Raw genomic sequence first — 17,408 nt, 5'->3', positions numbered from 1 at the left:
TGTTAGAGCCTGCAATCTTAGTACTAGCTTCCAATGTTAGAGCCTACGGTTTTAGCACTAGCTGCTAATGTTAGAGCCTGCGAACGTACCAAATCATGATAGAATATCTTTAAAATGTTGGATTTGGGGATGGGAATGCCACAAAGGGGGAAAAACGTCACTGTAAGAACTTCTTGTGGATTTTGTTGCAGTTCTGAAATATAAATTGACTAGAAATTAAAGAAATTGAATTGATGTTTAAAAAGACATTAAATATTTTTGCTTTCTTTCTCTTTACTATGAAAATATATCCTGATTCTTCACGTTTCAGATCAGCTGTTTATAGCTCCTGTCTACTCACCAATGACAGGAGCTGCCCCTCGGAGGAAGGCGGAGTCTGGCTCCAGGCACCGGCAACAACATTTTATAAAAGAAACCTTTAAAAAAACAAGAAGGAGGTGGAGTATTGGTTTGGGCTTTGAGACTGGTTGGGTTTGATTGACAGTTTCTTGTGTGTTATTGGGAGATGGCGTCGTCGTCGTGGGTGGGATTTAAGTCCACTACGGTAGTTCCTCGAAGAGAAGCTCCGCCCATTCCCTCTGCTGACGACGCAGATTGAGAGTTTTTATTCGCGCCTCCACCTGGAAACAAAAACAGAATATTAGAATCAGGTGATGAAGGAGGAGTCGACTGCTTTTCTCCTGGTCTTCATGTTTTACCATGTCCTGCAGAGGAGGATGGAGGAAGGGCGAGGATGCTAGCTCCTCCTCCTCCTCCTCCTCCGTTGGTCTGGGAACAGACGTTGGCGTGGCGTGCAGCTGCTTTCTGCTTGTAGTGGTTACTGTGCAGCTTGTACTTCATCAGGAGGATGAAGATGAAGACGAGCACCGAGGCCACGATGATCCCACCGATGATGATGATCATGGTCCCGCCCAAGAACTGGAGGAAGAAAACAACAATATGTTCATGCTGAAGATCCTGATGTTTGTTGACGACAGTTTTAATGTGAACAGAAGGTGAAGCAGAGCCCCCTAGTGGTCGTGGAGGGAAGCATAAACATTTAATGTCACTGAGTCTCCACATGATTGTTTAAACAACAACAATATAATAATAATAGTAACAACAACAACAACAACAACAACAATAATAATATTTATTAATAGTAATAATAATAATAAATTTAATTTTAAAATAAATTTAATCATATAATGTGATGGACTGGCGAGCTGTCCAGGGTGTACCCTGCCTGTCGCCCAAAGCCAGCTGGGATAGGCTCCAGCTTCCCCGCGACCCTGAATTGGATTAAGTGGTTCAGAAAATGAATGAATGAATGAATGATGATAAATAAGATAAAAATTAGAAGATTAAGATAATTGTTGTTAATTACTGATTATACACAGAATCAAAGAAACATGAAAAATATATTGCGAGCATAGCAAAGGAAATATTCTAAAAATGCACCAAAATATCTGAAAATGTGTTGTTCTTGGAATTTAGTGCCCTAATAACCAAAGTCCTAAACCTTTAAAGTATTTATTTAGTTTTTTGTTGCTATTGGTGTGCTGGTTTTTGCTGTATGTATCATATTTGGTACAAACCGTTTCTGAGACTTCCTTTTGTTTTTTGTCCAAATTTCTTTATTGAATTTTTCGCAGGGAATGTCATAGCATATGACAGTTTAACATTGTTTATAGTATCTGCATAAGAATGAAATATAACCAAGAGCGAACGGAAAAGGAAAAACCCTGATTAAGTCCCACTATCCCTCCCAAAAACCCTTGTCAGATGCAATCACAGTCGTTAAGATTATTGCACAAAAGTATAACAATGAAATAAAGTAAAAAAGCAAGTAGTGATAACAAACATATGAATAGACTAAATAGTAAATAGTAATAAACATAAATAAATAGTAAATAAAATAACCATTAAAAAAAAATAAATAAAATAAAAATTAAATAATATACAAAAGAAAGGGGTGTGTGTGTGTGTGTGTGTGTGGGGGGGGGGGGGGGGGGACTAGGTGTTCTCGCTCCCTATTTCTGTTTGATCGGCTAAGTGTCGTCAAGAGTAATGCTCAGGCTGTTATTAATGTAGGTCAACAGTGGGTCCCACGTTTTATGGAATGCTGTCAGAGATCCCTTCTGTGAGAACCTTAACTTTTCCAAATTTAGACAATGTAAAATTTCCCGTATCCAGCTGTTATGTGTTGGCGGGGAGGTGTGCTTCCATTTAAGGAGTATGGCATGTCTGGCTAGCAGGGTGGTAAAGGCCACAACATGCTGTGTGGAGATCGGCTGATTTTTAGGAAAAGGGAAGCCAAAGAGAGCAGACAGGGGATTTAGTTCCAAATTTGTGTTGAGGGCCTGATTGAGAGTTTGAAATATATTCGACCAAAAACTAGTCAAGTTCGGGCACGACCAGAACATGTGAACGTGGTCTGCTGGGGATTGTTTACAATGGTTGCAGGCATCACTGTGATTTGGGTAAATTTTTGCCAATTTGACATTGGTGAAATGAGCTCTATGTACCACCTTCCATTGTAGTAAGCAGTACCCGGCACAAATCGATGATGAGTGGATCCTTTTTAAAATGTCTCTCCACTGGTCCTCGGGGATGTCTATCCCCAGCTCATTTTCCCACGCCTTTTTAGGCAGTATAGTAGGGTCTGGGTTCAAAAGTGAAATCTTGTTATAAATGACAGATATCAGTCGCTTTTGTTGCCAGTGGAGAGAAAGTACTTGGTCTATTTCAGCTTCAGGGGGACGATTTGGGAAATGTGGAAACTGTTTTTGGATAAAGTGTCTCACTTGGAGATACCGAAAAAAGTGGCTCTTGTGTAGGTTGGCCTTATCTGACATGGATGTAAAAGACATAAAGACACCATCCTTGTACAGGTCCTTAAGTGTTTTGAGGCCTCTTTCAGACCATGTGCGAAATGCAGCATCAGTGCAGGAGGGAAGAAATACATAATTATTCAAAACTGGAGCAAGAATCGAGGCCCTATGAAAACCATGTTGTTTTCTAAAGTGGATCCAGATTTTAATTGTATTGGTGACTATTGGGTTAGGTGAGACACTACGTGCATTTATTGGGAGCTGTGAACAGACGATAGAATGCAGAGAACAAGATGAGGATGCGATCTCAGTGTGGGCCCAAGGTGGACAATTATCTGTGCCATCACCATGGAGCCAGTATATAAGCTTGTGAATGTTGCAGGCCCAGAAATAGTGACGAAAATTCGGTAATGCTAGCCCACCATCAGATTTTGGAAGTTGAAGAACCGGTTTGTTATGCCAGATAACAGTTCAGTTGTCGGTCGAGGTTCACAAAAAATGACTTATTGAGACAGATAGAGATGTGTTGAAAGAGATATAAAAATTTGGGAAGAACTACCATCTTGATAAGATTAACTCTACCTGCAAGAGATAGGGGGAGGGCGGCCCATCTTGATAAGTCCGACTTGCATTTTTCTAATAGGGGCTGGAAATTCTTCTGGAAGAGTCCCCTGAAAGAGTTTGTGATAAATATCCCCAGATATTTGAATCCTTCTTCAGCTATTTTAAAAGGGAACACAGATCGTGGGACGGATTTTGCCAAATTATTTACAAAAAATAGCTCGCTTTTCTGAATGTTTAATTTATACCCCGATAGGTTCCCAAACTGCTCCAGAATAGTAAAAATTGGGGGAAGAGAGGATGTGGGGTTTGAGATAAATAAGAGAAGGTCGTCAGCATATAGCGAAAGTTTGTGTTCTAAACCAAAACGGGAGATGCCCTCGAATTCCTTCTGATTTCTCAGCCAGATGGCCAGCGGTTCGATGGCTATGATGAACAGCAAAGGCGAAAGCGGACATCCTTGCCGGGTTCCACGTTTGAGGGGAAAGTATGCTGAATGTACGCCATTGGTATTTACAGACGCCGAGGGGGTAGCATATAGTAGTCTAACCCAAGAAATAAAATTAGAGACAAAGCCAAATTTTTCCAAGATAAAAAATAAAAATCCCCATTCAACCCGATTGAACGCTTTCTCTGCGTCAAGCGCCACAACAATTTCAGGGTAGTTTGACACGGATGAGTGAATAATGTTCAACAGCCTTCTGGTATTAAAAAATGGAAGTCTTCCCAATGTGAAGCCTGTCTGGTCTGTGGAGATTATTGTTGGGATCGCTTTTTGAAGGCGAAGAGCGAGAATCTTATAGTCTATGTTTAAGAGTGAGACAGGTCTATAGCTACCACAGGCGGTAGGGTCTCTCTTTCTTCAGGAGTAGTGAAATTGATGCCTCATATAGGGTTGTTGGTAATCTACCTACCGTGAAGGAATCATTGAACATTCTCAGTAAGATGGGGGCTAGTAGTGTAGAGTATGCTTTAAAGAACTCGGCTGTGAAGCCGTCAGGGCCGGGGGATTTCATGTTTTGCATAGCATTAATTGCATCAAAGGAGAAAGGAAAAAAAAAGAAAAAAAAAAGAAAAAAGGAAAAAGAACAATGATAGCATTTGTGACCATCTGAGGGCTACACCCGTAGTAAACACCAAAATCTGAGAGCTCACAAACTCTTAGCAAATGGCTAAACTAGGCTTCCAGAGCCTCCCTCCCCACCTTAACATAGAGAGACCCCTTAAGCCACAGAGGTAAGTGTTAGTAAGCACAGGAATTATGCTAATAATATTCCAAAACACGTTAATACAATAGAAAAAAAGTCACAGAACTAGATAAATGATAGGAAAATGGTTGGTAGTTACTGTTCAAACAGCTGCATAGTTGAAACACCCGCAGACCGCAATCAGTGACTCGGTTATCCAATAAGCATAGTAGTGGTTCATCGGGGTGGGCTCGTTGTGTCAGTCACTCTTTATGTCTCCTCCGCACGAGTGGATGTTATGAAGGCTTCAGCTTCGGGGACCGAGGAGAGCCTCATCCTCGCCCCATCTTTCGTTGTGATGACAAGCCTGGCGGGGAACAGCAGTGCCGGTCTGAAACCCAGGTTGTAGAGCTCCGTCATCACCTCCCGGTATTTCTGGCGCTGTTCCACTACCTCCGGCGCGTAGTCCTCGTAGATGGAGATGGGGGAGCCTTTGTACTGTAGCTTGCCTCTCCTGCTCTGTGCTTCGCGTATGATCTTCTCCTTCACCTGGTACTGGTGCAGCCTGATGATGACAGGCCGAGCTTTCTGCCCTGGCTTCGGCTTCTCGGAGAGCGAACGATGAGCCCGGTCACATTCTGGCGGCGAATCCAGGACATCTTCGCCAAGAACTTCTTTGAGCAAGTCTGCAAAGAAGGTTGTAGGTCGCGGTCCCTCCACAGACTCAGGTACGCCGACCACTCTGATGTTGTTTCGCCGGCTTCGAGAGACCAAGTCGATAACTTTAGCTAACAGCTTGGCATTGCTATCTGTTAGCGTAGCACAGGATGCCTCCAGAGTCATCAGGCGTTCGTCTTGTAAAGTGCAGTTTGCTTCGAGAGAAGCTATCTTCTGAGTGTGATCCAACACTGTGGTGTGGACACAGTCCAACTTCAACTCGAGAGTTGAGATGGAGGTTTTAAAGTCAGCGGAAAGGCCTTGGCGGTATCCTTCCAGTAGGTTAGCAATAGCCGCCATGCTAAGCTCATCACTTTCCTCATGCACGGGGGTGGCTTTTGTGCCGTGGTCTTTTGTATTCTTTTTGATCGCGGGTTTCAACATATTTCTGTAAAATGTTTGTTAGATTAGTAAGAAATGTCTTCCGTTGTGGCTTTCGGGGTCTTAGAGAATGTTAGAATGATAAACGTTGTGGGAGCGAGACCAAACGCTGCCTTACTCCATCTCAGCCGCCATCTTTCCCCCTTCTGAGACTTTCTGCATCATTTTACAGTAAAAACTTTGTTCAGAACCCTCTTGTATTCCCTGAGGACATGTTTTCACGACAATGATTCTGATGTCTCACACTGTGAAAAATAGAAAATGTTCAAAAATTAATTTTATTCATTCAGTTTTGTAACATTATACTAAAGGACCAAAAAAAAAAACACTTCACATAAAACATAACAGAATTTTCTCCTGTTTTTATTTGCAGGCCGGACAGTTAAAACCCGTCATCATGCATAGAGGATGTTTTCAGGACAGTTTTATATTTTTATGATGTGAGCTGGTTCTAACAGCATAAACACACCTTTACCTTAGATGTAAAAGTCATTAAACGACCAGACGTGATGACTAAATTTCAACCCATTTTTTGTCCTGTTTTTTATTTTTCTTTCATCAAACCACATGTAGAAGCTGAAAACTTTTAATCCCAGTCAACACGCAGACATGATGCTTTCAGCTTCAGTTGTCGATCCATCCAGGAAATAAACTCGCACCAGGTGAGGGTGCCAGGCTTGGGTACAAAAGGTGCATCCTTTACCTTGGTGAACCTCTGATGACCAGAAGCAAGTAAATGCAACATGTATCAAAAGATACAGCAGCAAAAAGTCACACCAGAAGAAGAAAACAGAATTAGTCACAAACAGAATTTTGTGTGAATAACTCACAGATCAACAGTGACCAAGCTAAGAAAACAGACTTGAATAGCATTTTTTATGGTACTATCTACCTGCTGTCCTCACTGCAGCACCTCCACCTCAGCTGCATCCCAAACGTCTTCTTGGCTTTATTCCAGCCATAGAGGATCATTATTTTCCTGCTTTTCTCATCACTTGTTGATCTTTGGCTGCTCCTGATTGGATGTTACCGTCAGTTTAAGCTCTCTGATTGGACGTTACCGTCAGTTTAAGCTCTCTGATTGGTGGAAAGTCTGACAGGAAGTGTCTTCATATCATGTCCAGGTGAAAATAGAGGTCTCTTAGCAACATGGTAGTGATGGTGATGAAGATGTGATAAATAATGGTGGATTTACCATCTAGAGTCTCTGAATAAACACTACATGTTGTGTCTGGATTGTAAACCTCCTGGATGGATAGAAACACTGGAAAACCTCCGTAGACCAGCTGGAGGGTCACATGACCATCACAGTTTAGCCCCCCCCCCCGTTACACGCTACTGTCGCTGAGAAACGGATGATGATAGAAGTGATAACGCTGATCCAGCCACATTTTAAAGGATGAAAAGATAAAAACGTCAGAGGACAAAGAAGGTTATTAGTTTCCTCTCCAACACCAACCTGGTCTCGTATGGAGTGACACCGTCCATACTCGGAGTCGGTGGTGAAGGAGACGCAGCCCACCAGCTTGGTGCCCGTCAGGGTGGTGATGCCGTCATCGTACACAGCCAAAACACACAGCTCGTAGTCCCGGGACGACGCCAGGTCACTCAGCTGGAAGTATTTATGGTTGGCCGGGATCATCCTGAGGAAGACGACAGAGAGGACATGAGAGACATTGGACCCCCGCCCAGAGAGAAACCCCGCCCAGAGAGAGACTCCGCCCAGAGAGAGACCCTGCCCAGAGAGAGACCCCACCCAGAGAGAGACTCCGCCCAGAGAGAGACTCCGCCCAGAGAGAGACCCCACCCAGAGAGAGACTCCGCCCAGAGAGAGACTCCGCCCAGAGAGAGACCCCACCCAGAGAGAGACTCCGCCCAGAGAGAGATCCCGCCCAGAGAGAGACTCCGCCCAGAGAGAGACCCCGCCCAGAGAGAGACTCCGCCCAGAGAGAGACTCCGCCCAGAGAGAGACCCCACCCAGAGAGAAACCCCGCCCAGAGAGAGACTCCGCCCAGAGAGAGACTCCGCCCAGAGAGAGACCCTGCCCAGAGAGAGACCCTGCCCAGAGAGAGACCCCACCCAGAGAGAGACTCCGCCCAGAGAGAGACTCCGCCCAGAGAGAGACCCCACCCAGAGAGAGACCCCACCCAGAGAGAGACTCCGCCCAGAGAGAGACTCCGCCCAGAGAGAGACTCCGTGCAGAGAGAGACCCTGCCCAGAGAGAGACCCCACCCAGAGAGAGACTCCGCCCAGAGAGAGACTCCGCCCAGAGAGAGACTCCGCCCAGAGAGAGACTCCGCCCAGAGAGAGACTCCGCGCAGAGAGAGACCCCGCCCAGAGAGAGACCCCACCCAGAGAGAGACTCTGCCCAGAGAGAGACCCCGCCCAGAGAGAGACTCCGCCCAGAGAGAGACTCCGCCCAGAGAGAGACTCCGCCCAGAGAGACCCCGCCCCGCCAGCGGCCATGTTTCAGAGTTTAATAGCAGCTCTAAAACACTGCGTTTCTGTTCGGTTAACCCTAAGACTGCTCTCACACATACACGTATCTAAAACACACACACACACACACACACACACACACACCTACAATTAAACGAACAAGTCTTGGAAACAGGTGAGGAAACCATTTCCTTCCACACCCAGACGATAAACCACCCCCAGACAGCAACAGTCACCATGGCAACAGCCCTGCAGCCAGAGCGGGGGGTAGTTCCCCCAGTGGAAGCCCCCCATGGGAGGAAAACACTGGACGACAAATCCACAATGAAATGTGAAGAAAAGACGCAAAAAAAGATAAAATGTTCGTCATGTCATAGAAAATCATCTAGTTTCGTATTTTCCTGCATGTTTGTGTCTTTACAGGTTGTTTTGAAAGCGTCTCCATGGCGATGGAGGGCCCCGCCTCGATTTCCTCTGCAGCGGCTACCGTTTCCTGCGGTTGGACTTGACCTTGCAACCGGATGCAACCGGTGCAGCTTAAAATAACGGCGAACGCAACAGCAGCTTGTTGGCCTGAAAGCAAAGCGATCTGCTTTAGTCAGACGGAACGGCGACGCTGCAGCTGATGGAAGTGCACGTGTGCCAACTCTGAGAGGTTAATGCTGCTTTAAAGATGCTAAATCATCACCACTGCGGAGATAAAGCCTCAACACACCAACGGCGGCTGTGACTCTGTTCCTGTCTGGCTGAATGTCAAACCATCGTCTGTGCAGCTGCTTCTTCCTCCCGGGTGTGTGTGTGTGTGTGTGCTACTGCAGGCTTCCTGCACATGTGTGTGCGCCATAAAATATTCAGGTGTCAGGCGGGGAGCTGGAGCAGAGGTGATGAGACAAGGAATGGACTTCTAAAGCCGGCCCGACCCTCTGGACGATGCGGAGCGTGTTGGCATGCCTCAGTGCATCGCTGTGTGTTCCAAGGACAGGAAAAGGAAACGATGGAGCGAGAGAGGCAGCAGGTCTACGATGGAGGTCCACGAGGGCTCCGGGTCAGACCGATGGTTCAATGAGCACCCAAGGCTTCGTCTTCCTCGCTCAGGAGGAATTTAGCCACCGATTTTGACCCTGATCTTGTTGTTTGTGAGGCAGCTGAGGGAAGAAGAGATATTCAGGCAGCAGACGGTTCTGTCAGGGTTGGTAGTTGAAGCGCCGACTCGAACAGGAAGCATCTATACTGACACTAAAGTATCTCCCATCCAGCTCACCTTGTGGAGGATACCAACATTTTCCCTGTCGATATGACGATATTCCTTTGAGGTAGTTAACTCTTATCGATACCAACATGGACATAGCTGTTGATATTGTTGATATTGATATTTCTGACCCTTAAAGGAGAATCATGACTGATACTCTGGAGTTGCTACATTGGTCAACACTCTTATGCGTATCGATCATAGACCGTATATGAAAGATGGACGGGGCCTCCGGTGGTTAAAAGTGAAGCCTCTGTGGAAGTGCATAAAACTGCAGTTCCCTCTTCATCCACTAGGGGCGGCAAAACAGAGCAAATCCCCATAGACTCCCATGTTAAAAAGACCAACTTCACAGCAGAAATAAACATGTTTACAGCAGGAATAAACATGTTTACAGCAAAAATAAACATGTTTACAGCAGATATAAACATGTTTACAGCAGGAACGAACATGTTTACAGCAGATATAAACATGTTTACAGCAGAAATAAACATGTTTATTTCCTGGTTAAAAAAAAAATCCATTTTAGGTTTAATAGTTCAGGTTTACCTTCATGACAACTGTGGGTGAAGTGAATTTTTCCTAACTCGTCAGTTTAAAAGTAATTTAATCTTGAAGTTCGGCATATTTAGAGGCGTGTCCTTTTGATTGACAGGTACCCGATCTCCCGCTTCAAGTAAGAAGAACGTAGAACAACCGCGGTTTTTAGCCGGTTAACAACATGACTTAGCTTTAGCCCGCTTACCTCCATTAGCTGGTTAGCTCCTGTTATCTCCAGGTTAGCTCGGTTAGCTCTTAGTTACAGAAAGCTCGGAGTTCGCTAGATGTCAATCATCCCCCATGACGCTCACAGCCCCCCTCTCAGCTCCACCTCTTTGCCCATATTTGTATTTTCCGGGCAAGATGACACGCATGCCCCTGCCAAGATGGCGACGGTAGGAACCGCCCACCGAGCTTCAATTAAGATCTTCAGAAACCTACGGGGTCACGGAGGCTCCGCCCATCTGTTACATACAGTCTATGGTATCGATACGACTATGCCAATACCTAAGATGCCATCTGTTTTCATTTCTGAGTTTTTGACTGTAAAAGTGTGTTTGAAGCCCAGAAACAGGAGTTTCCTTCTGTGTCACATGATCATGGCAGCCTATCAGACGTCATGGTGTCATGCTAGTGTTCAAGATGAGGTTTTGTTTTGACATTTTACTGCAAATGTTCTTAAGAAATCACTTTTTTCTGCCTTTCCTGTCATTATATCAAATCAAAGATACTTTATTAATTCCGGAGGGGAAATTCAAGGTTCAAGCTTCGACAGCTCGTCCAAGGTTTGACATACAGACATTTAACATTTATGACAACAGAACCAAACTGAAGCTCCACAGCCAGTCATATATCGTACCACACCAGTCATTATATGCAGAAATAACGACATAAGTGGGTATAAAAGGAGCATTTCAGAGAGGAAGAGTCTCTCAGACTCACTTTTATTCTCTGGCTTTTAACGCCGCTCGAATTGTGTTGTCCTCTGTCTTTTTATTTATTTATTTGTTCTATTTTTATTAAAGTATTTATTGGTTTTTACCTGTTTATTGGGATTGATTTTAAGCTTATTACTTTGTATTTATTGATATTTTAGTATTGTAACATTGTTTTTGTTTTATTCTGTGCAGCACTTTGGAAACTGTTTACGTTTATGAAATGTTTATATATAAAGTGGATCGGATTGGAAAGTTGAAAAGAAGTTCAGTCGGACACAAATAGCTGTAAAACATACTATGATGAGGAAAAATAAAGATTTAAAGCTTTTATTTTGTCTTTAAAAAGACTAAAACTTTTTGCATTCTGTGTAAGTTCATAAAGTTTGTGATTTTATTGTAAATCATGACAAAAGAAAGATTTTTCAGGGTTTATTCCGCAAACATTATGTTTAAACATGTAATTTTATAGAACTTTACACAGAAATGAGCCGCGGTATCCTGAATAACGTGAAACTGGAGCTTGCTGGGTTTACGTCTCGCTGACGGCTTGATGAAGAATCCCTTTGACAACATGCAACAGACGGTTAAAGTTAAGCAGAGACGAAAACTCCTGCTTCTTTCCATCCACACAAAGGTGAAGCTGCAGCTCCAGGTAAATGTACAGCTTGGTCGCTGCAGTTTGCACTGCCTGGTTCCTGCTTGGCATTCCTCTGAGGGGGGGGGGGGGGGGGGGGGGTGGGGACATCAGAGGCGAGTCCTGCTGTCTTCTTCCATCATATGTGTGTCTTCAGATCACCGACATCCTGCCAGTTGACTCCCTCAGGTTTGGTGCTAATTACACAACCCTGGCTCGCTCGGCGTGCGGGCCACTTCTCCCTCCTGTCGAGTGGCAGGTTGCGACGCCTTCATCCCGACAGCCGTCCTTGGCATGCTCCCATCATGCCTCTGTGCTCGCGTTTGCTTAGAAAACATGTTGTGTTCCACATCCTCTCCTTTTTGTCTCTGTAGAAATGAGATTGGGAGTCTGTTGATGGGAAGATAATCTACCACAAATTGCATATGATTTGTCGCAGCTGGTCTCAGCATTCATTATTGTGCACTTAATACGTCTATTTTATGTTGCAGAAAGGTGCCGGAGTTCAGCTTTTCTTCGAGTCTGCTTTAATTCAGTTCCCACGCGTCATTTCCTCAGCTCCTTACTGGGAGGATGCAATTATTTTGCAGCATGACCAAGAAATTGAGGGCAAATCTCATGTGTTTTGTATGTTTGTGTCCTGTTGAGAGGAGTCGAAGGAGGAGAACTTCTTCATATCCGTTTACATCAAACTCCAAGATTTACTTTAGGACAAAAGGACCTTTTTATTTTCCTAGAAGGGTAGCAGTGTCTCTGCCTCGGCGGAGAAGCTGGATGATAAATTCATTCCCAGCAAGCAGCAAATGCAGATTCTGTTGTGGAATTTTAAATAAATTGCTTCATAATAAGAAACAACCCAGACAAATAAACAGGTATGTCCCGTCCCAACTGCAGCATTGCCTAAAAGTCTATTTATACCAGACAAAGAGGACGATTACGCAAAAGACACAAGTAAAACAAGTAACTGAAGCATTTTCAGGAGTTTGGTGGATCCGTTGCATGATGCAGCAACTGGAGGAATACCACCAGAAACCACCAGAGGGCAGTGTGGATTAGATTAACTGACATGCGACACGTGAAAGAAACAAACCAGAGAAGAAGAGGAAAAAGAAGAGGATGATGCAGAACCCCCCAAATAAAAAGCGTCAGAAGAAGTAGCAGAACAGAACCATAGACTGTATATAACAGATGGGCGGAGCCTCCGTGACGTCACCAGTAAGTTTCTGAAGATCTTAATTGAAGCTCGGTGGGCGGTTCCTACTGTCGCCATCTTGGCTGGGGCATGCGTGTCGTCTCGCCCGGAAAATACAAATATGGGCAAAGAGGTGGAGCTGAGAGGGGGGCTGTGAGCGTCATGGTGGATGATTGACATCGAGTGATCACCAAGCTGCCTGTAGCTAAGAGCTAACCGAGCTAACCCGGAGATAACAGGAGCTAACCAGCTAACGGAGGTAAGCGGGCTAAAGCTAAGTCACGTTGTTAAACCGGTTAAAAGCCGCGGTTGTTCTACGTTCTTCTGACTTGAAGCGGGAGATCGGGTACCTGTCAATCAAAAGGACACGCCCCTAAATATGTCGAACTTCGAGATTAAATGACTTTTAAATGGACGAGTTAGGAAAAATTCACTCCCCCCACAGTTGTCATGAAGGTAAACCTGACCTATTAAACCTAGAATGGATTTTTGATCCAGGCTGTAAACATGTTTATTTCTGCTGTTAACATGTTTATTCCTGCTGTAAACACATTTATTCCTGCTGTAAACATGTTTATTCCTGCTGTAAACATGTTTATTTCTGCTCTAAACGTTTATTTCTTCTGTTAACATGTTTATTTCTGCTGTAAACATGTTTATTCCTGCTGTAAACACATTTATTTCTGCTGTAAACATGTTTATTCCTGCTGTAAACATGTTTATTCCTGCTGTAAACATGTTTATTTCTGCTGTAAACATGTTTATTTCTGCTGTGAAGTTGGTCTTTTTAACATGGGAGTCTGTGGGGATTCGCTGTGTTTTGCAGCCCCTAGTGGATGAAGGGGGAACTGCAGTTTTATGCACTTCTGCATAGGTTTCATATTTAACCGCCACAGGCTGCTTGAAGAAAACTTCAAGACAGTTGTAAACAACTTCATAGCGATGTGTTTTCGCTGCCACCCCGTGTCAACACGTGGAAGTGACGTCTGAACTCAGCACTGCCCTCTAGTGGATGAAGTGACTTAACATCCATGGCGACATAAAAGATGCATGAAACTATGATGACGGAGACGTACGACAACGTTTGAAACGGACGTCTTAGTTTACGTTAAAAAGAACGCAGAAACTGAACTTTACTGTGTTTTTTCACACCGCATCTGTAACCGTGGCAACCCAGCTCATCATCATACCTTCATGATGATGCAGTCTAAAGGAACTAAGGGACAATATTCCTTTTCATGGCCGCCCCCGCCCCCACTCACACGATGATGGCTGGAATTTACAGCCATCCTCCGTCTCAGCGGATGCATTACTCGGAACGCTGTCATGGACAGACAGAGGACCGACACTTCGGCTCACTTTTCAACATCATATTTGCTGCATTGTTCACAATCTGAAATGATCCTCGTCGCCATGCCGACACATTTAAACAGCTGTTATCTGGGATCTGTCCTGGATTCTAACGTGTTCTCTGCCCACGGCAAGGCCGACATGAAGCACAAAGCTCCAGCGTGAGGAGTAACTTTGACTCCACCTGGGTTAGAAGCAACTCCTTTAAACAAGGACACGCTCTGACTGCATTGTCGGGTCTTTTTTCATTATTATGCCAATGAAAATAAAAAGGAAACTGGAAATTCAGACATTTAACAAGAAGACACAACCAACGTTTCCATTGATTTACATCTCGTCTACAGTAAACTCGATCTGGAGCGGTGGATGGACAAGAAGGATGGCGGGGAACTCTGGTAGCATCGGCGCTTTCGCTGCCATGACTGCAGACACTCTGCCTTTAAGGAAGAAATTTATAAAATTAACAAAAATTCCTGCTTTTTAGGAAAACAAAACTGGAGCTGGACAATATTTTTCCATCTTTCTGATATTTTTATGAACATTTTGGACGCTTGGAAAAATCTTTTGATACTTTTGAAGGAATTTTTTCACAATATAATGATGTATTTATTTATTTAATTTTTTATTAGGAGCTAAAAATGAGATGCAATAAAAAAAAAAAAAAAAAACAACATCAACGTGGAGCTGAATCTGGCGAGTTTACATGTAATGTTACAGCAACCTGTCCCATTCAACCGCAGATCAACACGTTAGCGTGCTAGCTAGAATCTGGAGTCACATGACTCCAGATGGAAAGGTGGGAGGAATGCTGGGATACGCAGTTCTGTTTACAGTCTGGACGTGCTTTTCTCTAAATCTGGAGGACTGAAGTGTCTGTTCGGAGAGTTAGAACGAAGAAGCGAAACATCAGCGACTAGCGATGTACGATCAGAATCTGCGTTGCTAGCTGCAGTGTTAGCATTAAAATCACTGCAGTAGCATCGATATACTTCATACCTGCTGCAAGTCTACGTCTGACTGGGTAAAAATATTCATCAACGGACCCAAATATCATAAAACTGGTTTTGTTGCATCTTTCATGAAAGGACATCACATCTTTAGACAGTTTTTGTTACTTATGAATGAAGTTTTCCCACAATTTAATGATGTTGCTATTTTCTGCATTTAATTTGCAGTTTTATTATTGATTACTTTGAGGTAAGGATTGGACCTGAACGAAGGCTGGAGCTGGCGTGTTTACAGCATCGTTTCTACGGAAGACAAACTGAAGCGTCGGAGTTTCATGCAGATCTGCGGACAGACGGTGGGCCTGTACTTTAAGAGGTTTGACTTCCTGTGGCGGCCTCTCTGAGCTCGGCTCCAGGTCTGAACAGGGAAAAAAAACTTCTCTGATTTGATGTCGGCCTCAAAGTCCTGCTGCCGTCTTCGTGACCAGTGGGACAAAGCGACATATGGCTGATGGGGGGAGAGCAGAGAGAGGGGGAGGAAAGATGACATTACCGTGACTTTGAAAGGTTTGATGGAGTGACGGTAAAGAAGGAAGGATGAGAAAAGTTGGGAGTTGCACAAGAGGAAAGCTGATGCCATTTCTCTCATAGATCTTTGCTTCGGCTGCCAGCATGTTGTCATAAACACGAGGAAAACTCGCTGTCTGAACCGTCTTCTGTCTTTTTAACGAGGAATTCTTAAACAATCTGAAGGGACACAAAAGACGTACAATATCATTTAAACATATCTTTTCATTTAATCCTTTTTTCAACCTTTTTTCTGACTTTTTTTTAAAGTCAAGTCTAAGGCCATCACTGTAAATATCTATAATAACATATCTATAATAATAATAATAATAATAATAATAATAATAATAATAATAATAATCGAATGAAAAAAAGTCAAGCTGCAGGGTATGTTTTGGCACGCCGTTGCCATGTCGGAAAGGCTAGCCAGGCGCTTCATTTCGACATGGTGAATGAAACGTTATTTCACCGAGCGGATGAAGATGTTTTCCTGTCGATCATCACTGAACTTTTCTTTTTTTCTTTTTTTTTATTTTTTACCAAAAATGTAAAGTTTTCGTACAAACATGTATTATTTCACTGAGGCAGTGCTGGCTTCCCTGGATCTTAGCTGCTGGGTGGATCAATCCACTGTAAAAGCAAACAAACCTTTTTGATCAAAAACCAATGAAGTGGAATCACTGCATTATTATTAAAAAATATAAAATGTTGACATTTGATAATTTTATTTCTTTTTCTTTTGTGAAAATTAAGTGTCTTAATGGTCTTGTACCCACTGTAATGTGCCAGTTAGTGCATTAGTACACCAACGAAGGGGTGAGAACCAGAGCTGGAGTCGGTGGTAACTGCAGAGTGAAGAGGTCCAGGACTGTCCCGGGTCAGTCTGGGTCAGTCTGGGACAGTCTGGGTCAGTCTCATTCTCAGTAAAAGGGACACAACAGTGAAACTCTTCACCTCTGGAACTGAAGTCTCCATCAGACCTGAGACTGTTTCCATTAAAGCTGAAGTTCTGGTTGAAGAGCAGCCAAAAGTGTGAGCACTGAACTTTGTTTGAACTCGGGATGTGAAATAGATATGTCATGTTGTCTTTTTTTTTGTTATTTTTCTTATATGTATACTATTTTATGATGTATGTTTAATTTCATTTCATGTATTTTTTATTATTTTCATCAACCTTTTTTTTAAAAATTTATTTATTTTTTTACACTGCACGAACACCTTGAAAAGCCTGAACAGGGACGGGGGCCGTAAATTAGCCTGCGGCTATAAGCCTTATGTACATGGCATCGGCCACCTGGGTGGCAATGTATTCTTGTACTGTCCCTGCCAAATAAACAAACAAACAAAAAAAGATTAATTCCAAAGCTGGTACTGGTATCGCTTGAATCCAGTGAGATGAAATTTATATTTAGTGTGTGATAAAAAGGAAAAAAATGTTGCTCATTTTGTTATTTTGTTACATTGTTAATGTTGTTTAATGTTGGTTAAAACAAAAAAGTTGAAATTTAAAAGTATTAATTTAACAAACAACTTTGTACTTTGTTTTACTATGATCATAATCAGGACCAATAATTAATAATAAAATCCTCAAAATGGAAAAAAAGTACTTGTATAGATATCGGTAGTAATGATACTTGCCGAGGATTTACTTGATATCGAATCGATACCAAAGTTCGCAGTATCGCCCAGCTCGACTCCAGGCTTCGTTAATCGATGGGAATACGCGACGCGGCTGTGTGCTACCTAGCATCACCAGATTAAGGCCTGTTTATCCGCCGTGAAACTCTTCTGAGAGCAGCGTTCAGGCTAACGCTCATCAGCTGGAAACGGCGTACGTTCACGTTCACCGGATAAGAAAGATTTTATCTGTGCCGAAGAAACCTCCTCTGCAGC

At 43.4% G+C, this 17,408-nt stretch overlaps 1 protein-coding gene across 2 annotated transcripts in view; it reads right to left on the bottom strand.

The window, feature by feature from the left end:
• Positions 1-495: 495 nt before the first annotated feature.
• Positions 496-17,408, bottom strand: part of LOC306760315 (leucine-rich repeat and fibronectin type III domain-containing protein 1-like protein) — a gene marked incomplete at both ends in the record, with an annotated part of 32,350 nt that continues 15,437 nt past the window's right edge. Inside the window, 3 exons of one of the 2 annotated variants that reach the window (XM_079246117.1) lie at positions 496-620; positions 699-918; positions 7,119-7,302. In XM_079246117.1, coding sequence (XP_079102243.1) covers positions 496-620; positions 699-918; positions 7,119-7,302 — 529 coding nt within the window. The remainder of the gene's footprint in view (positions 621-698; positions 919-7,118; positions 7,303-17,408) is intronic. The other variant, XM_079246118.1, reaches the window with a different exon arrangement.

This window comes from Telmatherina bonti (assembly GCF_933228915.1).
Source record: "Telmatherina bonti genome assembly, chromosome: 9".
Lineage (NCBI taxonomy): Eukaryota > Metazoa > Chordata > Actinopteri > Atheriniformes > Telmatherinidae > Telmatherina > Telmatherina bonti.
This window is presented reverse-complemented; position numbering and strand designations above follow the sequence as displayed.